The 26732-nt window shown below is 36.4% G+C and overlaps 1 protein-coding gene across 1 annotated transcript in view; it reads right to left on the reverse strand.

Annotated features, from left to right (window-relative positions):
- The window catches only part of ERBB4 (erb-b2 receptor tyrosine kinase 4), a 1304701-nt gene that overhangs the window by 176562 nt on the left and 1101407 nt on the right, over positions 1-26732 (reverse strand). The window contains exon 20 of the mRNA XM_006140094.3: positions 14104-14289. Coding sequence (XP_006140156.1) covers positions 14104-14289 — 186 coding nt within the window. The remainder of the gene's footprint in view (positions 1-14103; positions 14290-26732) is intronic.

A 26732-nucleotide genomic window follows, 5' to 3' on the forward strand; every position in this document is an offset into this window, starting at 1 on the left:
TAGATTGTTTATCAACCTATTCTACACTTACCAGTAGGGAAAACGAAAAACAGAAATAACAAGAAAATTTTAAAAACAGGGTACTATCTCTGATGGCAATATCAGTAGCTTTGAGAATATTATATCTGTGTTGCATTTTTAGTCTTTACTATAACTCTACCTTCCCTACATTCCAATTTCTTTTAGATCCATATGGTACCAAGTTCCTGAAAGTTTACTGTAGTAATATTAAAAATTTCAATCTAAATATCAAATTAACCCCCAAATCATAGGAAATAAATCCATGTGAGCTCCCCAAATTTCCCTTTCAGGTCTTCCTATTCTTGTTATTTGTTTCTTAAGAGGAACAAATTATTTTAATGTGACATATTATAGAGAACTTAAAATATGTGGGTGTCTCCCAAACTATTTGACTTTAGTGACATTTTTAAAAACAATCAGAACTTCAAAAATCTCAATATGTGAGTGATGATAATAAAAATTGTTTTGGGCTGAATTCTGTATTCTATATCACAGTCCACAGAAAAATTTCACAGCCAAGTAATAAACCTGGATAATATGGGTTTATAATGGAAATGTTGACAGACTTTAGCAGGTGCTGCTATAATATCTTGAATTTGATTTAAAAGTTTCAATAATGTTTTTTCCAAGCCTGTGTTTTGAGGAATGCAAGTATCTAAAAAATAAAAAAGAAAAGAAAAAAAGAAAAAGAAAAGAAAAAAAGTTTTCCACTGCCTCTACCTTGACAATTGATAAAAATGTCAGGTATTGGTGACCAGATACCTCAGGGCACCTGTAAGAAGATAATATCAGGGCACTTGTAAGAAGACAGTAGACATAGGGAGACTATTGTCCTGTAAGAGGCCATCCATTTAAAGTTCCACTGCAATAGAGACATTTGGGTAGAATGCTAGTTTACAGGTGTCATGTAGATTATACTGGAATAGTCTCAGATGAGGGGAGTAATAGAGCAAACTCTCACCCCACATAGTCATGTTCTAATAAAAATTTTCACAGAGGACAGGACAGTAAGAAGAGTGGCTGTGGCTAAGATACTGATTCTAGAAGTACTTAAATTGTATTGCTATAGGCAGTCCATGTTCTCACACATTGCAAAAATTATGGTACAAGATAATTGACTGTAGTAAACTTTCTTTTTTTAGAGAGATTTTTGCTATAGTGGGTGTGTGTTTTCCAGAGGGACAGAGAGAGACAGAGAGAAAGAAAGTGAATAATCACCCCCCAGGGTTGGTGGTAGCAATCCCTTCTCCTACATTCTCCTCTTGGGGGTTTTTGGGCATGCATGCACATGTCCCCGGTATGAGTTTTAAGTTGCCAGGTCCAGAACTCGAATCACAGAAGACTACATGGGAGTCCAGTGATGTAATCATTATGCCATTTGCTGGTCCCAGCTTTGGTAAACTTTCATACCTAAATTTTAGTATTTATGGTAGGAAGTAAGAACTATTTCCTCAGTTATCTAATTAGAGTTAAAACCCAATTAGGCACAGGTACCATCATCTGAGGTTGCAGCCTGAGATAAAAGCAGTACATAGAAACACTTAAGGTCAAGCTGAAGAAAAGACTATTTGTGGGGGAATCATAGCTCCATGACATTCTGTGTGACCTTATACATGTTATATGACTTCTTTAAGTCCTGATATCCTTATGTAAAATGTGAAGAATATGAGCAATAGTAACAAGAGTAACAGTAATAGCTAATATTGAATGCTAGCACGTATCAGGTTCTATATAAGTACTTTGGATCCAGTAGTTCCTTTAAACATATAATAGTGTCTATCTCATTACTCTGTTGTAAGAATTAAAAGAGAGAGTCCACATAAAGCCCTTTGCATAGTGTTAAACATAACTTTAATGCAAGTGTCTGCTAGATTTTTAAAAAATAATTATTCATTTTATTTTATTATTTTTATCATTATTTTAAATTTGCTGCAGGGCATATGTGTTCACTAGAGAGAGATAGAGAGAGAGAGGGGGAAAAGAGAAAGCAAGTTGCCAGATCCAGGACTTGAACTACAGTCAGACATGTGAGAATCTAGCACCTTAACTACCATGCCTGGTCCTGTGTCAGTTAGTTTTATTAGGACAAGATGCATGTTGCCTCATGAACAACATTTGGTTAAAGACATAAGGGTCAATGCTTTCTGTTACTGTCACTGCCATGAAATTTCATTGTTGAGCTCTATGACAACAAACTACGACAAGACACAGTTTCATAAAACACCTGATCAACATCAGTCAAGACTGGTTGCACATTAGGGGCTGGGGAGAATTTATGACATTTTCACTACCCTATCACACAGGATCCTTGGCTGTACATACTTGATTTAGTAATTTCCCATATTCTAGATTAGCAGTATGTTCCGCCAGTCTCTGGTAGAAACTGAGTCACTTCAGACTGATACTCTGACTTGACATGCCAAAGATTTAAAGCAATTGTCATCTAAAACCTCGAAAACAAAATAGAAAAACTGTACTATACTCTTAACTTTACTCTTAACTCTTAACTATACTCTTAACTTTCTTAAAAGTGTTGAAAAGTAAAGCAGAAAAGTTTACATCATAAATACATAGCTCAAGGACATTTCACAAACTGAGTACACTCAGATTAAGAACATTATTGATAGAAGCCACTCCACCCATATTAGCTAGATTTTTATGAACATAGTTAACTTTGTATAGCAATTGGCTTAAAATATTCTTTTATTTAGCACTTAATGCATTCTCAGTGAAAAATTTATAAACTCTATTTCATTTTGGTGAAATAATTTAGTAAATCTTGATACATACCAAAAAGAATATAAAAATATATGAGAAATTTACTTAAAAATAATCATAATTTAAAGGCTTAAATCAGTCTGGCATGTAACCGACAAGGGATTTTATAGCAAGTTCTTGGCATAAATCTTATGCACCACAATTTCTAATAGGGCAGCCCCACAAGTAAGCTGTATTCATGCTAATGTGCTTGCTTGGGGCGATAATCATTAGAGTCACAAGTTCTGGTCCTTGCCAGTGAGAGTGCACCAGGAGTGGGTGATGTAGTATTGTAATTATACAATTAGCCTTGTCAAGGCATGGAACATGGGGAATAGCAGGATCTCGAAGCTTAAAATGTCGCTAGCTGATAGATGACTATCATTAAGCTCATCTTTTGTTCACTTTGTGATGGAGTAGGCACTAGGAAAAAACTCCTTAATGAAGGATAAAATCCTTGACCCATAGCTACTCTTCTTCATGTACTATAACCACTTAGCTCACCCTTCCTTTCCTGAACTCCGATATATTTTGTTCATCTTTCACCTCAACCCAATGGAAAAAAATAAATAATGAACAGCTGCCAACAAGCTCTTTCTAATCAATCAAATTTAGATGTTGGAAACTGGAATTTTGTACAAATACTGTTCAGTCTAATAGTTCTTTTTTTTTTAAATCAAGCAAACTTTCATTGGAGCTTAAATTGTGGTTCAGAAATACATTTCAGTTGATTTAAATGCAACAGCAATGAAGGGAGAAAGTATGGCACCAAACTTTCCCTCCATTATTGTACTAGGATTATTTAGTTTAATACTTTTTTTTTCTTTCTTTCTTTTTTGGAGAGATTTTTGCAATAGGGTACTCACCAGACTGACAGAGAGACAGAGAGACAGAGAGACAGAAAGCGAGAAATCACCCCCCCAGAAGGGATGACCACACCGCAATCCCTTCTCCTCCATTTTCCTCTCAGGATCTTGGGCACACATGCACATGCACCCAGTGTGAGTTTAAGCCACCAGGTCCAGGACTCAAACTGTGGTCGACTACATGGGAGTTCAGCGACATAGCCATTATGTTAACTGCTAGTCCCAATACTTCTTTTTAGACATTTTTAAAAATAATTATTTATGTATTTAACTTCATTTGTTATTGTTATTTTTAAAATTTGACCATGGAGAAAGGGAAAGGGAGAAAGCAGGCTGCCAGGTTTGGGCCTTGAACTGTGGTCAGCCATGTGGGAGCCCAGTACCTTAACCACCATCCCTCTTCAGACCCCAGTCTAATACTTCTAGTCATAACAATACTGACTTTCCAGCACTCTACATCCCTTTCAATATATATGCATTAACTTGGGTATTGTAGAGTTTGGTTCCTAAAACTCACTACCTTATATTCAAAGCATAAATGTCTCTAATATAGTGATATTTAAGGTATATAAAACTACACGATATGTGTACACAGATGTACACATAAACACATATGTATCATACAAGTTATTTTGTTTTCTAATATATAAGACTAAATAAAATTATTCTCAATTTTTGAACGCTCTCAGAAGGGAGATGATTGGCATAAAGCCTTAACTGCCAGCTCTCATTCACTTTCAGTTTGTCTTCATTCTTAACCTAACTTTCCTCCCTTCTGGCTTCAAGTCCTTCTGGTTTGACTGGGCAATCTCTTTTGCACAGCCTGTGACTTGCTAAACCACTTTCCTAAGGTAATTAGAGGGTGTAGAAGGAGTGTATACATCCCCAGTAAATACTTGTAAGAGAACCTCATACTACCAGTTTCATTGCTATATCCCTTGCAGACCATGTAACCATACCAACCCAAGTTCTTCTTCTTCATATCCACTCTTCTAAAACACCTTCGTGCTGATTTATAAAGGACCTCCTTTGCTGTAGGAGTCTGCCAGATTGCTAATGCCAATTTAGCTTAAATGACCATGAGCACCATTGCCCAGCCCAACTCTGCTCCACTTCTGGGTGTCTGATTTGTAATTTAGGTGAAATAACTGAAAGTATTAGAGGGAACCAGTCTAAAATGTGAGGTCAGGTCATATACCTCCTCTTAGGGTAATTTTTAAGTAGTATAGATTCAAACTTTGTGTCTAGAATATTATATGTCTATTTCAGTGTACAAAACACAGTAAGTCCATGAGATGTTTTTATAAAGTCATTACTACAATGATCGATGATGGTGAGACTTGAGTACAATTAAAAGGGATTATATGAGATCATATCAATAAAATAGCTCCATAACTTCATTGTGGTGGTAGCTACATAACCTATACATGTGATAAAAGTCCATAGAACTACACTCACACACAGACACACACACACACACACACACACACACACACACACAAACCAGTTTGTATAAAACTGCTAAAATTTGAATGCGCTCATTGATAGATTGTTTCCATGGCAATTTCCTGGTTGTAATATTGTCCAGAATTGTGTGAGCTATTGTCACTGGAGAAACTGAATGAAGAACAAATGAACCTCTCTTTTTTTGGTAACTTTCAATGACCCTTCAATTATTTTTTAAAAAACCCTATCTTTAAAGCCTTTTTATTTAAAAAGAGCTATCTGGAGAAAGAATTGGTTATGGCCAACAGTGGAAGGAAGTAAATCTGCCATTTTGTCATCAGACTCATTAAGGTTTCTTAATTTCTGAGCACGTCACTTGATCTCATCTTTTGTTTCTCTTATCTGCATCAAAACGCAAATCCTAGCCCTCTAAATTACTGTACACACTTTGATATCTGAAAGAAAAATAATATAGCATGATACAGCTGAAAAATCAGCCATATATCAGTTGAATATATATCACGGCTTCCAGAAAGCAATCTGATAACACCCATCAACCTCTGGTTTTAGAAACAAAAGTCATGGGGGAAAAGCTAAATATGCTAGTACTGCTATTTTGGTTCTACATTTGAGAAAATCACTGTGCTCCCCTAATCTGCTACAATACAAGTCTCACATAGTCATGACTAATAGATGTAATTGTGAACACTGTATACACAGGAAGTATAATTTGATCCATTTGGATGGGATAGCTTTCACTTTTCTGCAGGGGGAAAAAAAAAAAACATTATAAGTACCAGCTAAAAAACTCACAATAAAGAAATTCAGCTCTTTACTTTCTGGATGTGTATGTAGCTGAATAAAAGCCTTTGCCATTTATAGAAAGGAATCACTTACAAGCTGAATTAGAGTAGCCCAGGATGCCAAACAAAGCCACAGGCAAAGCAAAACAAAAGAGAAGCTTGCTATTTTATAGGTTAGATGAGAGAAAAAAAAAGGGGGGGAAAAAGACAAAAAAAAACCTAAATGACTTCTTTCTAAGTGAGGGACCTTCATATTTGATACATACCCCAGGAAATAATTAAGACTTCAAGTGCAATTCTGGGACCTGTGCTCCAGAAATGGCCTCAACAGACTTCATTTTCATCTGGTAGTATACAAAGTCTCTCTTATCCCTCACTACCCTTTATATATTGTCCCCCTTAAAGACAATGAGAATTCGGCACATAAATAAAAGCATGGGAGTGTTTCAGAGAGAGGATAAACACTATTCAAATTCAGCCAGGTGCTTTATCACCAATTTGGGAGGTTGCAATGTTATTAGACATCTTGATATAAGGATGGAGAAAAAAAAAACTGTTGGTGCAAAGGGAAGATTAAAAAAAAAAAAACACTTTTGAAAGAAAAAATAAGCTTGCTGCATCTCATTTAAAATTCTATGAGGAAAAGTTTATTAGTTCACTTAAAAATTATCACAAGAGGAGGTGTATGTCTGATCTTACATTTTAGACCAATTCTCTTTAACACTGTCTCAGTTATTTCACCTAAATTGCAAACAAAGGGTCCAGAGTGTTGCAGAGTTGGGACTTGGTGATGTTAGTTACTGTCATTTGAGCTAAACTGGGACACATTCAGAGGCAGGGAGCTATGTGGATTCAGGAGTTGGCTTTGTCACTAAGAACTGTGGTGGTTAAGGTGCTGGGCTCCCACATGGCTGACTATGGTTGAGTCTCAGACCCAATGGCTTGAAACTCTCTGGGTGGAGAATTGAGGAGAAAGGATTTCAGTGTGGCTATCCCCACTGAGAGCTGATTTCTCACTTTCTCTCTTTTTATATTTTCCTTTCTTTTTGTGAAGAGTGAACATGCCTTATGGGAAAAACCTAAAAATATAAAAGAACTGTGGCCATGAACAGACTCTGTCCCCTGTTTAAGCTCCAGTCTTCCCATCTCCAACCCACACACGCACATCATATGGTCTTAGAGCTGGTCTCTGTGAGAACCCAGGGAACCCTCGATGTTCCATTAAGGCATCTCAACACCTACTGCTGTATTTATGACTCAGTTTCATTTGTCTCAATTATCAAGTAAAATTTCATATAAAGAAACAAAAACATGCCTTAAGAAAATTTAAAATCACTGAACCAGGTAATTTTGGTAGACTCTTTCTTACACCAAAATTTCAACAAGCTTTGATATTCATTTTTAAAGAGTCACCAGTTCCATAAAGGTACTCTTCTGGGTTGATTTCTTTCCATATTATTTCTCTGTTGTTTTCTTTTCCTTCTGTATACATGGCAAAATACTTTATTAAGATATCAATTGCTGTTTGTATTTGCTACTTTGGACTAAAGAGAAAAATTTGTGTGTTTCTAGTCCAGAAACTTTTTCCCTTCCTGAAAGTGATTTTAAGAGTTTTTGTACTGCAGAACCCAAAATTGCCGTTATGAAGCACCAGCACCCAAAGGCAGTGATGTGGGAAAGTGGAAGAGACTGAACTCAACAACCTAGAGGAAAATGGTTATGTTCTCCCAAGTTTGAAGAAGGAAGAGAAATTACTGATGGCATTTCCAGAAGGGGGCTGGGAGTGGAGTAGAATGGGTGAGGGAGTGCTCCTACTATCTCCTCTGTACCCACGGAGGAATGGCCTCCCATTGGTTAGGGCATGTTTGGATGTCCATGTACTCAGGGATGGACTGGTGTGAGACAAGGATTTGCCAGAACATGCCCTAGATAGCTTATAGAAAAGGTGAGTTATTTGAAATAAAGCTCTGTCACCCCAGCCTGGCTCAATGGACAGGAAGCCAACTGTAATAATGTGGGCAAGCAAGTCTAAGCAAGATCCCAGAGCCACCCAGCAGCCCATCAGCCAGTCACAGACTCCTGAGCAATAAACAGTTAGGTTCCATGCCAAATTAAAAAGAAATGGAGACAATGATTTTGCAGCTAACTATTGTGCATGCCTGACCAAGGGATTTGAGAGCTCTACTGTTGTAGGGCTGAACAAAGAGCATTATTATGTAACAATGACAAAGGTGGAAAAAGTGAAGGCCCTGCACCTATTTGCAAAGTACCATGTGTACCTCCTCAGATTTCTCAGTATCTGTAGAAGAAACTTGAAGGGACCTCTCGGTACATAATTAGAATGATATTTCTGACTAACTGTGATAATTACACACCAAGCTGGTATAATTATTTCCCCAGCTTTATTTAGGTATGATTGAAAAATAAAAATTCAATCTATTCAGGGCATACAACATGATGTGCCATGCATGCGCCTGTCAGAGTATACATTTAAAAATCTTAATTTAAATATCAACTGTGATCATTACCTGTATACCACAGTAGTTCACAGAATTGTTTTGAGCTTCCTTTATTTAAATAATTAAAAAATCCATTGGAAAAAATCTCTCCATAATTATTCATCTAGTATTTTCTCTTGAACATGTGACATAGTTGCTGATGGTAAGACATGTCCTTATAAGGAAATAAAAAGTATTATTATTATTATTACTATTTTGGAGAAGTTTTTGCTATAGGACGCCTGCGCTCACCAGACAGACAGACAGACACAGAAAGACAGAAAGCAAGAAATCACCCCTCAGAGGGATGGCCATGCTGCAATCCCTTCTCCTCCATTCTTTTCTCGGGATCTTGTGCATGCGCACACATGTTCCCGACGTGAGTTTTAAGCCACTGGGTCCGGGACTCGAACCACGGTCGACTATATGGGAATTCAGCGATATAGCCATTATGCTAACTGCTGGTCCCAGGAAATAAAAGAAGTATTATTCAAGATAGAATCTTTTATAGGACCAATGATTAGCACAAAACATCATGTTCCTCCTGCTCCTCAAATTCAGAAATGCCACTGAAGAAGACTAGGTCACTTGAAGCTGCAGGGATGTGTGTGTATGGACAGAAATCAGTACCAAGGGTACTAGGGACCTTGCTTGGGAGCCAGGGTTAGCTGGCAAGGAAGGCAGGCATCTCAAGATATAGATATGTCCTTCGAAACTTAGCTTTCCATTTTCTTCTTCTATGAACCGAGAAGAGAATGAATAACACTCACTAGAGTTTCACCAAAGATTAAATAACATAATGTACATAAAGCACCTGCAGATGCCATTTGCATAATACATGTTTATCCACATGGAGCTCATCATCAATGTGATTCACCATGAAGTTGTTCTGTTATACATTCACATGCACATCCTAAGATATGTCAATTTGGCCTTTAAAAACTTCTTGGCCCACTTTTTTCAACAACTTTGAAAGAAGAAATTCTATCACCTTCTCTCCTGTATTCATAAAACACAGACATGACATATGGCATTATATGAATGTCAATAATGGCATGTTCTGCTCTGCTTACCAAACTAAATCAAGTTCTAAATGCAACATATGCCAAAGGAACATGGTTGCCTATGAGAAGCAAAGAAATTTAGTGCTTAAATTTGTTTTCTATTACATAAAAAATTTACATAATATGAAATTAATGGAAGAATAGGGAAAAAAAAACCTGTGAATATGGATGAGGTTTTTGCTGGAGAAAGACAGAGAAAGAGACAGAGAGAGTGAAATTAAGAAATCACCCTCCTCCCATTGTGGGGAATGGCCACACTACAATCCACTCTCCTCCTGGGAATTTGGGCATACACACACATGCTACTGGCATGATTTTCAAGCCATCAGGTCCAGGACTCAAACAGTAGTTGACTAACTGGGAGTCTAGTACCTCCTGGCTACAGATGAAGTAATTTTAAAATACATTTTTACTTATAATGATAACATAGATTAGTGGTTTTCCTATTCATGTATTAGCTGTGCAAGATTCATAAGGTTGCTCGAATTCTCTGTTTCTCACTTTGTTTTTACCTGTGACAGAAATAATAATGATATTTACATCACAGATTTGTGATGAGACATATTAGTTAACAAATAAGATATACATAGAGTGTTGCCTTGAACAGAATAAGCGTTTGGTAATGTTAATGGAATTATTTTTCTTCCACTTACTGCTAAATTCTTCCACTGTTGTAATACAAATATGAACCAGTTATTTTAGAGCATCATGCCTCTTTCCACCTCCTCCCAACTTTGCCAGCCACAACAACAGAAAGATATAACCAAAATGGCATTGGGTACCAAAATGACTGTCACACTACCTTATGTGATTCCATGAAGTTCTATTGGTGACACTCGGAAATAAAAAAAAGAAATCTCTACATTACAGAAATAGTTATTCATAAAATACTTTTCTTTGCTCACATTATATTACTCATATTTTGCAGATAGTTCTAAAACAACTTTCTCATGGCTTTCAACATATAGTAGATATTACTATATTCATTGTAAATAAAAATAATAAAAAGCATTAACTTTACATTGAGAAAGAATTCAGAAAGGTTGAATGACAGTCAAACACACAAACCTGAAAAGTAGCCACCAGTTTATTTATGGTGTTTCTGACCCTCATGTTACTTATATTATGCAACTCTAGTCCTCAATTAGGGAAAAAAAAGACAAAGTAAGAAGACTTTCCCCTGAAGGGTATATTTAAAATTTTTTCTTTATGAGTTAATAATACCTATTAAATATTTATTGATCTGCTACCAAATTCATCTACCTAACTGAAATCTCCAGTTTCATGTTCTATAATCTTTTCCAATTTACAGTTTCTGTTACAAAACTCTTGATTATCTCTTACAAGTATGTTTATCCCTCATCCTTCACCACCTCAGAAAAATGGCACCACTCCACTCCTTTCCCTCATTGCCTATATCAAATCTATAATCATTGCCTCAAGTTTTGCCTCAAAAGGTACATCTTCATCTTCTATTTATTTATTTATTTTTTTGAGAGGTTTTTGCTATTGGGCACATGCGCTCGCCAGAAAGTGAGAGACAAAGAAACAGAAAGCAAGAAATCATCCCCCAGGGGAATGGCCATGTCACAATCCCTTCTACTCCATTCTCCTCTCGAGACCTTGGGCACGCACACACATGTGCCCAGCATGAGTTTAATCCACCAGGTCTGGTATTTGAACCATGGTTGACTAAATGGGAGTCCAGTGACATAGTCACTACACCAACTGCTGGTCCCAAAAGTATATCTTAATTCCATCTACTTTCTTTAATATGCCCTGTGCCCAGACTTGTAAGCACTATCTTCATTTCCATTCTTGCACTGCTACAATCTAATCTTTACCCATAAACTGTCATAATCTCCTTAACACATAAATTGAATCAGGTCAATCCCAAATTAAATGCTTCAATAACTACCTACTACACCTATAACAAAATCCAAACTTGTCCTACTTCATTGGGCTACCATACACCACATTCTGTTTAAGATTGTTCTGTGTGTGTTGTCCTGGAATAACTAGTAATAAAGCTTCATTTCACTCTTATATCTGTCCCATCGGGTGATAAATTATATGATCACTGTATCTGATCACAGGGACTGTCACAGGTCTTTCCTGTGTGATGTATCCTCTGCCTAAATCTTCTTCCCATAGCTGAAGTCTTCTCCATCAAAACTCACCAGGTATGCCCTTAGGTCTCTACAATTAGCCTCCCACAAAAATCTCAAACCCAGTATACAGTACTACACCCAATTGTTTTATTTATTGAATGTGTGTTCAATCCATTAGGGTGGACAGAGAGAACTAAGACCATTTCTATGTTGTTTATCCCTATATACCACACGCAGGAGAGTATCTAGCAAGTAGTAGGCACCCACAAACATCTGTAGAAAAACTAGTGACTAAATAAGCTTGCCACACATTGAGATATGCAACCACATAGTGTAACATTTCGATAAAAGAAAGGTGTCTGAGATACCAACTACCAAAATTAATAAAGAAAAGAAAATACTTGCTTCTGTCTGAGAAAAGGGTTGACTAGAAAATGTTCTGGAAAAGCAGAAAACTCAATTAGTGTTGATGAAAGAATAAAAGCATGTGTGACTCAAGAAACTGTGAGAAAAGACTTTAAGCAGAGGAAATGGCATTTGCAAAGGCAAAAAGGTATGAAACTGCATGATTATTTGGTGAATTCAAAGTAGTTTTGATTATTAGAGTGTATAGGATTGTATAAATGATATATAATGCCACATATCCCTAAGGATAAAAATCTACATTGTGAAGAACACAGATTCAAATGTGGAGAACTAAAAACTTTGAAGCTTAGTTTTGTTTTCATTTATAGTCCTAGGATGAATTGAGAATTTCTATTGCATATTTATTTCACCTTATAAATTATAGAAGTTCTTAGATAAATAAATCAGGTTCTGAAGAGTTATTTTTCAAGCTTGATTACCATAAAGACTCCTCATAGTTGTGAGTTTATTACAAAATATTCATAGAATTATAATGCATGATCCATAAGGAAACTATATTGAGATTTATGGAATATAGAAATAAGCTGTTATCTTAGTTCACATAATTTTTTGGGTTTGCATTTTAAGAATTATCTCAAGTTTCTGCTTTTGGCAATGTATTTTTATTTATTATTTGGACTGTAAAAAGAAACCAGACAAACCTACTAAATTACCACATTGGCATTTATATTCCACAATTGCAAAATGAGAATAGTTACACAGTTTATAAAAAATGAGGTCATATTTTGGTTTAACTAAGAGCTGACATAGTAAATTAAGACTGGTCACAAACCTATTTTTTTTTCTAGAAATAAAAAATAAGAAAGATACTTGAGAGAGATAATTATAAATGGTTTCTTTCAACACAAAAATATGTACCAGAAATTGCACCCTGGTACAGAGGTTGCAGGACTTAAATACATTGTTTAGTTTCCAGGGTACTCCAAAAGTTTATGCTGAAATTTGAAATTAGAGAATTCATGTAGAAGAGCATTCTGGCTACCCTTGAAAAATCAAAAGATCAGATTACTCTGGTGATAGTCCCTAAACCATAGTTCTGTAGATGAAAGTAACTATTCTCTTTTATTTAGCTATTTATTTCAAATTTGCCAGAAAGTTTGAGCACTTACTGGAGAGAGAGAGAAAGAGGGAGAGAGAAGTACCGCTATCAGGTGGAAGGGAGACATGCCACCATATCTTCTACTCTTATCTCTTCCTCCTTTCAGGATTTTGGGCACACACAAACACGTGACAAGTGTGTTTCTCAAGCCACCAGCTCAGGACACAAACTGGATGGTCAGTCATGGGTGAACTAGCCATCCTGACTGCCCAGGAAGCAGATGTTCTCGGGACCAGCAGTTAGCGTAATGGCTATGTCACTGGACTCCCACGTAGTCGACCGCAGTTCGCGTCCCGAACCCGGTGACTTAAAACTCACGCCAGGTGCGTGTGCGTGCGTGTCCAAGATCCTGAGAGGAGAATGGAGGAGAAGGGATTGTGGCGTGGCCATCCCCCCTGGGGGGTGATTTCTCACTTTCTGTCTCTCTGTCTCTCTCTGTCTGGCGAGTGCATGCGCCCTATAGCAAAAACCTCTCCAAATAAATAAATAAATAAATAAATAAAAAATAAAAGGAAGCAGATGTTCTCTAGTTTACCACATAGCCACTGCCTCATTACTCTAGATCACTTCCCTGTGTGCATTACATGCCTAAACTCTTGAAGCAGAAGAAAAAAAATTAAAAACCAATTGAAAATAGTTTTGAAAAACAAATATGTACAATTAGGTCATTTATAATATCAAGAATTTAACAGGCTAAAATCATCTAAATACAGAGCAATTTGGACACACAACCTTTTCTTTCTTTAATCTAATTTGCTAAGTAGTCTAAACCAAATGAAATAAAAGTTCAAACACATCCAGTAGAACAATTTTTTTTTTCCTGACTAGTAAGCTATTTGTTTTGGAATCTGTTCAATATAGGACCTCTTTGTCTTATATTTTTAAACTGAGAAAATATCGTTTCTTTTATTTACATAGGTTGAAAAACTTGACATGTTTTCACACTTAATTGTTCCAGATTAGGAGATACTAACATAGATGCGTCATTTCGTACAAAGTGACGGGCACTTACCTTAGCTATCTGGACACACCAGTTAAGCAACAGCTGTGATCCAATGTTATCCTTGTGTTCATGGACGTAATCCAACAGACAGCCATGGGGCATGAGCTGGGTCACCAGCTGGATAGTGGGGCTTAGACATACACCCAATAACCGGACTAGGTGTGGATGGTCCATACTTGCCATAATCAGAGCTTCCTATAAGAAAAAAAATATAACACCATCGTTTCAGCTCAAAGTTCCTTACAATTTTAGTTACTTGCAAAGTACTAAGGGTACTGATAATGATTTTGCAATGTAGTCTCACTCAATGGACTTAATTAAAAACAAAAAGACATCATCGTCACTGGTCTATCCTTAAAGTGATTGCATTAAGGAAGAACATGACGGGATGGGGAGGTGTGGTGTTATCGGTTGAAGATATTTTGATCAACTGGACTGGGGAGAAATGTTCACATATTGAAATGTTCACAGTGTAAGTTAAACAATGTGATTGAATGTATATAAAAATTAAAAAATAAATTAATAAAAACAACAAAGATTATACATTTATTAAATGGGAGCTATTGTAAAATAACTACCTAAAAATTAATAGCAATATTTCTTTCATAATATTAACAATGTTAGATTCTATTTATATCATTTAACTTGGAATGAGTCCAACTTTTCCTTTCAACTTAACTTTTGATCTTGGTTCTGCAGTATAATAATCTATACAAACTCAGTTACCTGTAAGTAGAGTAAGTGACTCACCTTAAGTCACCTGTTATTGGTGCAGAGTTGGACAATACACAATGATGCAATGCATAAGTTGTAAATATTAAAAATATACATAACTATAAATAGTATACCTATTGTCAATTTATATAGAAGAATAACTATTTTAACAGGACATTTTGCTCCATGATTTCACCTCTATTAAAATGTATTTCATTTTCAAAATTATAAGTGATTTATTCATAGATTTATAAAATGTCAGTGCTAGATAAGACAATACAAATTTTTTAATCCAATTTATTCATTTCATGAGAGGAGCAAAACAGATTCTAATGTCTTTATCATAATCATAAAAGTTCCTTTGCTTAATGTAGACAAAAGATGGGTGTGTCATGGTAGTGCATACTGAAGTTAGCCTTCATAAAATATTACTGTGTCTTTATTACAGTTTGAAACAGAAATAATATTAAAAGATATATTCGTGCACTTTGTTATAGTTTGATATGTACTTTTACATAATAAAAACAAATAAATGTTTGTTTACTACATAAATAATAGCTATATTTTGCATTTAAAAGCTACATATACCTATACTGTATTCTTATCAATAGTATTTAACTTGTGACCAGCAGTTGGTGTAATGGCTATGTCGCTGAACTCCCATGTAGCCAACTGTGGTTCGACTCCCAGACCCAGTGGCTTAAACTCATGCTGGCGGCGTGTGCATGGGTGCCCAAGATCCCAAGAGGAGAATGGATGAGAAGGGATTGCTGCGTGGCCATCCTCCCTGGGGGGGATGGGCGATTTCTCGTTTTCTGTCTCTCTGTCTCTCTCTCTTTCTGGTGAGCGAACGCACCCTGTAGCAAAAACCTCTACCAAAAAAAAAAAAGTATGTAACTTTTTTAATTGTAAGGAAGCCATAAGACAAATCCATATTATAGGACAATCTACAAATGCAGTGGCTTGAAGTTATTAAAAATGAAAATATTATGAGATGTAAAAAAAAAGTTTCCATTAATAGGTAAACAGGAAAAGAAAATGAGGCTATGTCAATGAAAGACTACTTAATTATAACAAGAAAGGAATCATGTCATCTGTCTCAACATGGATGAACATGAAAAACAGTATGTTAAGTAAAATAAACTAGGTAAAGAAAGACAAATACCACATGATTTTACCCATATGCAAAATCTAAAAAAAGTTGATCCCATAAAAGTAGAGAGTAGAATGGTGGTTACCAAAGATTAGATGGTTTAAGGGTAGGATGGGGAGATGTTGGTCAAAGAACACATAACTAATACCTAGCTATAATTAGACAGAAGGAATAAATTCAAGAGATCTATGATAGGGCATGATGGCTATAATTAACGACAGTACATTGCATTTTTGAAAAATGCAAAGAGTTTTCAAGAGCTCTCATCACAAAGTGATAACTACGTGAACAACATATTTGTTCATCAGCTAGATTTAACCATTTTAAAACTTATACTTGTACCATGTATCACAAATATATACAATGTTATCTATCAATTTTAAAGAAATAAAAACATTAAAAACAAAAAAAATTTAAATTAAGTTTAAATGAAAACAAGAAACAAAGAGAACAATGTTCAAGCTAAAATTCATTACAGGTATAAGACGATGCTGGGTTTTTGGTTCTTAGATTAGAAAAACAGAAAAAATATACTGTACATGATTTTATTGGGACAACTGAGGATATCTGAATAGGTACTATATGATATAATATGGTACTAATGTTCACTATTTAAAAGTGATAATGTATTGTGAATATGTAAAAGACTTCTTGATTCTTAGGAGTTTCTAAAATATTTATGAATGAAGTATCTGTGTTTTGAAACTTAATTTATGCAGAGAGAGAGAGAGAGAATATGTATATGTATCTATGTTGGTGTGGAAGTCTGTGTATACATATGTATACATATACATACATGTTGAAATGACAGCACATATATGACAATTTCGTATTAATCATTTTATCTATATGAAGGTAGAAGTGTTCACTGTAGTATTCTTAAAAGTTTTTTGAAGTTTTAAAATTTTTGAAACAGGGGCCAGCAGGTGGCATGGTGGTTAAGTCCCACGTGACTGACTGCAGTTCGAGTCCTGGACCTGATGGCTCTCTCTCTCTCTCTCTGTCCCACTCTGGTCAAATAAATAAATAAATGAAGTTAAATAAATAATTCTTTAAAATTTTGTTTTGAAACAAAAAACCAAGGACCCAAAGCTCTATGAGGTTACTGTTTGGGATGCCAGGGCAGATGGAATACATAGGTTACTTCCATGCTCTCCCAACGCCACTATGTTGACAATAAAGAAATTCATGAAGAGGCAGATTCTAACAATCACAGGGAGGAGGCAATAAGGAAAGGCTCATGAAGGTCAGATGTGGCTTTTTGTTTTGTTTTGTTTTTGTTTTCCTATGTGGTGCCTGTGCTTGCCAGAGAGAGAGAGAAAGTGAGAATTTGCTCCCCAGGGGTGATGGCCATGCCACAATCCCTTCTCCTCCATTCTTCTCTTGGGATTTGTGGCACACATGCACACACCTAGCGTGTTTTTCAAGTCACAGGGTCTGGCACTTGAACCACACTGTTGGCTATGGAGGAGCCAGCACCTAAACTACCATGCCACCAGCTGGCCTCTGGAGGTGATTTATTCAAGGTAACTGAAATAGCAAACTGAAAATTGGAAACCTGGGCCACCCTGCTTAACAGCAGTTAAGCACACCAGGTCCCACATGGCCATCTGTGGTCTGAATCTTAGTGACAGAGGTTTGATCAACAAACTGGGTGATTGTGCATTTGTGCCCAAAATCCTGACAGGAAAGAGGAATGGACCCAAAAGAATGGGGTGTGTGCTCTCTTTTTTCTCTCTGCTCTTTCTCTCTTTCTTGAAAGCACATGTGCCTACTGACAATTAAAAAAAAAATTCTAAGTAAAAAGAAAAAGAGAACTCTGAAGCCTAACTTAGCAAGGAGGCAACTGAAGAGCAATTCAAAGGCCCAAGTAGTGATAACATCTCAGAAATCTGTAAATGGAGCAAGAGGGAATAACTTCAGCAGGGTTGCTTCAAGATAACTTGAGGAAAACTTAGAATACAGGTCCCCTTTTCCCTTCCACTCTTAAGAGAGCATAAATCAAAAGGATTGCAGAGTGTGAATGTCAGGCACAGTGGAAAGAGAATGACTCTGGGGAAAACAGGATGTTTACATAAATTTACATAAGGGGGGTTCTAAAAGTTCATGGAAAATGAAATTAAAGCATAAGTTTATTTTAGTGCAAAAAATTTTGAAATCCATGCATAATTTTTTATAATGTTTTCTACAAACTTTTAAAAGACTCCTGTATATGGCAAAAATACAGAGATCCCTATAGTTCCTTCTCCCAAATGGAGCTTTGATTTCAAAATTCTGAATGTTTTCTTTCTACCTGGAATTCTCTACCCAGTAAAATCTCAGTGAGTGCACACAGCAGTCGTATTTAGACATGTCAGATCTTTAAAAATTTACCTTCCATGCTTTTCTTTCTCTGTTAGACACTCATAAAGGGGGTGGGAGGTGAAGGGAATACATTAAATCAAAAAAGAAGGATCCAACATGATATATAGAAATTCAGAATTATGGTGAAGGAGTATTTAAAAGTAAAATCTATACAAAAGACAGATAGCAGCCAGTCCAGTCTGGAACAGGATGTATCACTCTGGGAAAAGTGATCTAAGAGGATGGAGCTGATAGAATACCTAATGAGTTTAAAATACACTAAGATAATATTTATTTTTCTAGCAGAGATTGAAGGTTGATTAGTAATAGATACACAGAAAAATTGAGCTGAAGTAAAATGAAAACATAATTTGAGGCAAAACACAGAGGAAAGAAATAATCACCATCACTATACAACACAGCTGAGAACAGCAACATAATCTTAATGATGTAAATATGAAATACTGATAGAAGCAGAACCCATACAACTATACTGGAAAACGTGGAGAAGGGGATTCCACTTCTGCAAAGTGGTGATTGAAGTGAATTAAAGTTTCATGGCTGCTGTTGATGTGAGAAGTTAGCATATGACACATTAAGACAAAAATTAAAAGTTGGGTACACAATTATAGGGTATATATGATAGAGGGCATAAATTATCCAGATCCAGCCAGGATTTTACTTGAGAGCTAACATTTTACTTTCAAGTAAGGAAGAATAGGACAGGGTGTGCAGGAGCCTGGGAAAGTGTGATATCAGACCCAACAGAAGAAATAAGCTGGTAACACAGTGTCACAACTAGGTCTTACAATTCCCCTTCACTAGCTGCCGTAGGAAAACAGATGAGTCACAGGACAGAAGAGAACCAGTTTCTACACTTCCTTATGGATCCCACCACTACTGCATCCCTGTGAAGACTAGCAGGTCAGGGAGCCTTGCAAAGCCTCACCCTACAGGGACACTGGCAACCTCAAGTGGTACCTGTCTGCAGAGTAGGGGTGGGACTTCTTCAATGGCTCAGAGGGAAGTCATTCAACATGAGGCCCAGGTTTGGTAAGGAAGGACACTGCAGACCCACAGGGGGAATGAGACTGGGATACTGGTTTATGGGTACATAGAGAACATCTGGCAATTTTCCAAAATACTAGTGGCGATTTTTTTCTGGGAACTATTATTGCTCATATCACCCCATCCAGATCCATGAAGTAGAAACATTTTAGTTCACTTACTGAATGTTTCGGTATACATTTGAAATAAAGAAAAACAAGGTGGTTATAAGGAGAGAACAGGGAAGAACTTTAGCCATGATAAATTACACATTATTAAATCTAGTATTAATTGCCTTCACATGTAAACCAGAGGATTTCTTTATTCAACTGTAAAATGTATGCATGAAAATGTACACATATACACCAATAAATGAGCAAAACAACAAATCAGATTAAATAACTCATTTAATTGTCTATTAAATCCCATATATAATTAGATATTAACTATTAGATCTCTAACTAAATTTAATTTACCAGTCACATTCTGGCTATTTCTCTTTGGGTGGTTTTCACTTTTGTGTATGTGAGTCACCTAGATTAAATTACAAGTGTAATTTTCCTAGCCCCTTCTCCTAGGTAATCAGGTCTGGGAGTGGATTTGAGGAATCTACATTTGTAGCAAGTGCCCTCTGTAGAAAATATAAAATTTGGGGGGGGGGGAGGAGGAGGGTTTTGCTATAGGGCACATGCTCTCACCAGACAGACAGAGAGAGACAGAGAGACAGAAAGTGAGACCCCCCCCCAGGGGGGATGACCATGCCACAATCCCTTCTCCTCCATTCTCTTCTCGGGATCTTGAGCACACACACACTGCATGAGTTTAAGCTACTGGGTCTGGGACTCGAACCGTGTTTGGCTACGTGGGAGTCCAGCGACATAGCCATTATACTAACTGCTGGTCCTGAAAATAAAAAATTTCAAGAATTTCTGGTACATGTTTATGCCTCCATGAAGTCTTCATTTCTGTAATCCATTGCAAAAGCAATGCTACACACCAATTATTTGATCTTCATTATAACCTTATGAATTAGTTAAAAAGAGGCTATTTTCAGTGTAAGGTAAAGAAACCTGGGGCCAACAGGTGGCATAGTAGTTAAGATACTGGACTCCCACATGACAGACCATGGCGAGTCCCAGATCCAGGGCTTCAAAATCACACCAAGCATGTGTCCTTATATGTCCAAAATCCCAGGAGGAGAATGGAGAAGAGATTTTGGTGTGTCCATCTCCCCTGAGGAATGGGGAAAATTTATCACTTTCCTTATCATTGTCTCTAGAAAGTGCACCTACCCTAAAGCCAAAAAAATAAATAAATAATAAATAAATAAATAAAGTGGGGGAAACCCAGGCTCAGTGAGATTCCTGCCCTTGATCATATGATTAACCAATAGCAGGATCAGTTTTAAAATTCAGGATTTCTGATTCTCAGTGTAGTGTTATTTCTTATAATACTAAAACTACTATAAATTTTACTTCACTTCTATCATACTTCATACTGTAGATACTTATCTTGTTAACAAAAAGATAGTCAACATGAGCATTAGCCACATCTGAATGAATTGAGTCAAATTATACTTTAGTTCCTTTTTTATTTTTTGAGACATTTTTGCTATTGGGCACATATGCTCACTGGAGAGACAGAGAGGCATAAAGCAAGAACTTGCCTCCCAGGAGGGATAGCCACATCAAAATCCATTCTCTTCCATTCTCCTGTCGGGATTTTGAGCACACATGCACACATGCCTGGCATGAGTTTTAAGCCGAGTCCAGGACTTGAACCATAGTCCAAGGCCTTAAGCACTTGAGTTCCTAAAGGACAACTAACATCAAACAACAAATCTTTCCTTACAGGTAAACTTCCATCATTGATAATATGCCTTCAGAAAAAAAGAAAACATCATTCTCTGATTTAATGAGTATGTCTGGTACAGGTCATTTCTTATAGTAAAGAGAATGATCAAACTTAGGACAAAAGAAAAATTTTGAGATTATTTCAGCCTAATTTTCAGGATGAAATATAGTATAGGCTTTCTTTTTTCTACAAAGCAAGGAGTAATGCTAATTCCGTTCTAAATGTTCATTTGAAAAGTTTACATTAGAGGAGCGCAAAAAAGTCATGTGAAAGTTCTTGTTTAAAAGTTCTATTAGTAAGTCCTGGCAAAAAAGCTGGGTTTGTGTTAAGGAAAATTGCTCACCACATTACAAAGAGTATTTGAAACCAAATTGCAGAGTATTTGCATAATAGTTCCCTTTTTCTTTCTTTTTTATATTTTTTGAGAAAGAAAAGATGAACACGAGACACTAATTGTAGGTTGCATTTTTTCATAAAGGAAACAGCAGATGGCTTTTTTTGAGGATAGGGGAATAGATCAAGAAAAAAGGAATGCGGATTCATTTAGAGTGATGAGTGTAATGAAAAGGGAAAAAATTCCAATATTTTAATCATGGGGTGTTAGGTTTCAGTAAATTTCTGTGTTAAAATGAATAATGTCTTCTATTTCCTATCTCTGCTTAGGGTCCATGACAAAATTTTGGTCCTACTGTTTTCACTGGAAAATGTCACTTAATACCACTGAAATAAACACAACTTGACAGGTACATTATCTATTTTTTCTGGAAACACAATTATTCTCTGTCTTTGTTATGCTTTTTGTTTTATATACTTTCTTTTTTTCCATAGGTGAATAAAAAAGAGGTTTCTCATTGGACAGAGGAGAGAATATAATGGGTGCTACACTGCAAATTCTAGAACTAGAACACTTTTCTTCATAATGAGGTCTAGTTTGAATAAGGACGATCTTTTTCTAAGCCACCAACGGACTTTCAGGGTATAGACAAAAAGCTCTGAAGCATGCATGTCATTAGTCTCTAGACATATGTTATTTGTATCTCTATTTCAGTCGGAAGGAAAGACATTCCTTTATAATAATAAATATGAGCAATACCATTTTTCCCAGTAAGGTGCAGCTATCAGATATTTATACCTTGCCACTTACAACTTGTTTTTCTCACTCATGTTGGTTAGTTGTTTAACAAAAATGAAAAAGGGGGATAAAAGACATATGGCCATGAAAAAGTTATGGACTATTTTGTTAAAAGATGTTAACTTCAGCCAAACTTTCACTGTTTCATTATGACTATGGACCATTAATTCAATGCCCTCCAGCTGAAAACCAGGAAAATCTCATTGCATCAGGGATAAGGGAGATGAAAAGGAGGAGAGAGGAAAAGGAAAGACAGACAATTAATGTAGACATATAAAACTGGGCTCAGTGTAGCAGTCAGCAGATTTATGGATGCTTGAAACAAATGCTGACCCCTAAAATAGTAAGGGTTATGATGATGAAGAAAACAAAGAAGATAATGATGAACACGATGACAAAAAAATGAAATAAAGTTACTGGTCCATGATAATGTTTGACAAACCTGTTTTGTTACAGATGGTACTCAGATAATAAAATAAATGAAATCTGCATCTGTTTCCTCATGTCAAGAATAAATAATAATTTACGTGTGCAAATAGGTGAACCACAGCTGAATAGACTGAATTAATATGCCATTAGTTTAAGCTTATCCATATTTCTCAGTGTCTTTAACACTCCTTTCCAATACTTTGAGTGAACTTCAGCATTCAAGACTATGACACCAGGTAACTGTAGGTGGCAGGGTAGTTAAGGTGCTTGACTCCCACATGGCTGACTGTTGTTTGAGCCCTGGACCTGGCAGTTTGCTTTCTCACTTTCCCTCTCTGTCTCTGTCTTGTCAAATTAAAAAATAATAATAAGGGAACCAGAAGTTAGCGTAATGGCTATGTCTCTGGACTCCCATGTAGTCGACCGCGGTTCGCGTCCCGGACCCCGTGGCTTAAAACTCACGCCGGGCGTGTGTGCGTGCGTGCCCAAGATCCCAAAAGGAGAATGGAGGAGAAGGGATTGCGGCATGACCAACTCTTCTGGAGGGTGATTTCTTGCTTTCCGTCTCTATGTCTCTCTCTGTCTGTCTGGCGAGCGCACACGCCCTATAGCAAAAATCTCTCCAAAACAAAAATAATAATAAAATAAAATGATTCATTATTTTCTTTTTAAAAGAGGGTTTTTAATTTTTTTGTCACAGCATGCATGTGCTCGCAGAGAGAGACAGAGAGACAGAGATAGTGAGAAGGAAAGTGAGAAATCACCCCCTAATGGATGGCCAAGCTGTAATCCCTTTTTCTTCATTTTTTTCCGAGGAGCTGGGCACACATACACATGTGCCTGGTGTGATTTTCAAGCTAATGGGTCCAGGACTTGACCGCAGTTGGTCATGTGGGAGTCCAATGACATAACAACTGTATCATTTGCTGGCCCAAATAAAATAATTCTTTCAAAACAAAAAACACTAACCTTTGGAATTAGCGATTTTCCACTTTCATTCTACATCATTTACCCATTGAGTGCAGTATGCTAGATTTAGTCATCATTTTAGACTGTAAATAATGAAGACTTTTGTAGAATTCTGTTTTACTGCTCCCTGTCCTCTGATCCTTGATTACACTGACTTTCCCTTCATCTTTCTTATTTTCCTATCTCTTCAGTTGTACATTCATTTACCTTAAAATATTGGGTTGTTAGGAAATTCATGGTGCCTTTCTGTGTAGAAAAATACAGAAAAATACATCATGACTTTCCCAACAACCTAATATTTAGTAAGGGCCTGCTGTGTGCCTGGCATTATAAGTGAGGCTGTTTCTACAGTATCATCTGTCTTCATGCGCAGTGGGAGAGCCAACCAATAAAGAGAAAAATCAATTATATATGTGTTATTAACGGACAGAGAAAAAATAAAGAGGGCATTGTGATATGTAATAAATGGCGGTTGCAGAGGTATTTTAGATGAGGATAACTAGGAAATGGGTCCTGAGACCCTGGTTCATGAGAATTAGTAAGATACACAAATACGAGAAAAGAACATTTTAGAAAAACAATGCCTAAGAACTGGGTGCATTTTGGAAGCTCTGAGAAGGCTCTTGTGACTATAGTTTAGCAAGGACTTTAATGGCATGAGATAAGACTATAAATGTAGGTAGGGGTCAGATAATGTAGGACCACTGGGAAAAGACTGGATTTATTTATTTATGATTAATATATTTTTAATTTTGACAGTGGGCACATACATTTGCTGGCAAGAGAAAGACAGAGAGAGAAAGAGGAAGTAAGAGGGCACTGCCTCCAAAACCAATGGAGAATGGTCAGACCACAATCCCTTCTCTCTTTCTTCTACATTCAGGAGTTTGGGCACTCACACACAGGTATCCAGTGTGTTTTCAAGGTGCTGGGTCTGAGACTCGAACTTCTCTGTTGGCCATGTGAGATTCAGCCACCTTGACTGCCATGCCAGTGGCTGGCCCCACAAATTTTTATAAGTTAATTTACTTATAAACTTATTTACTTATTTCTTCTATATTAGAGGAAGAGAGAAAGAGAGAGTAAACAGTCACCCTCACAGGGGTCTCATGCTCTAATCCATCCCCAGCCTTTCCACCCTAGATTAGAGGCACACCTGCATATGTGGGGATGCACAGGTTGGCCTGGAACATGAACCCAGATCTTACCTGTGTGAGTCCAGCTGTGTTATTACTATGCCACTACTGGGCCCTACTCATACATTTGATTAATGCCTGCTTTCTGTTATGCTTCATTTATCTCTAGCATAGCCTGTTGTGCAATGTTACAATAAAGTATTTGCCATCTTATATAATTTTTTATCACTAATATTCCCAACTAGCGGCTCCGTGGCCAACAGCAACTCCCTCCAAGTATTTAATTTATCTGAGAATTTTTGCTGTAGGGCATGTGTGATTCTCAGAGAGAGAAAGAGAGACAGAAAGCAAGTAATCACCCCGTAGGAGGCATGGCCATGCCACAATCCCTTCATTTCTCTTCTCTCAAGATTTTGGCCACACATGCACATGCACCTGGTGTGAGTTTAAAGCCACCAGGTCAGAGACTTGAACTAAGGTTGACTATATGGGAGTCTAGCAACATAACCATTATGCCATCTGCTGGTCCCTCCATTTATTTTAAACTTTCAAACATCATTAGAGAAAGGCACAGATTCATGAAGATTTCGCCTAAATATCTTGATTGGATCCTCGGAAACTAGCTTTCTTTATCATTTTAATTTCATATGGACTCCTTATGACATTTACTATGGCCTAGATCTCTGAGCAGGAAAAGGCGAAAACAAAAACTGTTTCTATTTTCCTCATGTTTATGTTGTGAAATGTACCCTTGACAGTGTTCTATTCTGTTCCCTTGATTCCCTTGAATCATTTTGCCATTGTTTATGGTGGCATATCTGTACTCCTAACAGCAAGTACACTGGGCCTACAAGAATATTTAGGTGTTCCATATTTTAAAAATAAAAGTTCTTTCAATTTTGCCCTATCTCTATGTTGCTATTCCCTCTTTGGCTACTTCATTTTATAGAATTTTTCTCCTTTGGGATCTGGTTTCTCTGCCACTTTCCTACATTGTTACTATTCAAATCACTATTGAAAAGGTCACCGGAATAGCTCCTTTTACCAAGTCAAAGGGTTTACTCTCTATATCCTGAGCCTGGTAAAATATATTTTTCTGCTCAAGACAGGAAACAAAATCTATATAATATATAGATATTTATCATATCTAAAATATCTATGCCCTTCCAAATACGAGAATGTGCTATGCTTGTATTCCTAGACTTCATTCAAAATTTCAACTGTCATCTCTGAGCAGAAATGAATAGGTTTTTTTTTATGTGTGTATATCTTCCATTTTATAGCATCTATTCTATTAGAATTTTCCCATTCTAATAAGTAGTATCTCTAAAAATTTCTGAGAGAAGTGATATTAGTCAATCATATTTATTGATGTATCACCAAATCCTTATAGAATACATGATTTATAGGAAGGAGGCAATACAATTTTATGAATAAATGAATAGAATATTTATTACATCCTTCCTTTCCCCATCTATTTCATCCCAAGAATCAACCCATATTTCAAGTGCCTTTGGCCATCTTGGCATAAATACTACTGAATCTTAAATAAAGGACAAAAAGTAAATATTTATCCTGTATGAATTTGCCTGCTATATTTTATTACTTTTGTAAATTTTAAATACATTTTCTAATTCAGTTTTAAAATATAGATTCCTATTAGGCATTTGCATTTTTATTCATTTCTACTCTTCTCTATATCTAATAATTTGGCAAGTTCTATTAATTGCCTATCCCAATATAGCACACATCTACATCTTTTGTGTATTTTCATTATGAATCCTACTTAGGTAATTTCAGGCTCAATCTATTGTAAAAAGACTGCTGAATTTTTTACCGTTATTATGATTAACTCTAGTCT

This window comes from Tupaia chinensis, unplaced genomic scaffold, assembly GCF_000334495.1.
Source record: "Tupaia chinensis unplaced genomic scaffold, TupChi_1.0 Scaffold000018_1, whole genome shotgun sequence".
Lineage (NCBI taxonomy): Eukaryota > Metazoa > Chordata > Mammalia > Scandentia > Tupaiidae > Tupaia > Tupaia belangeri.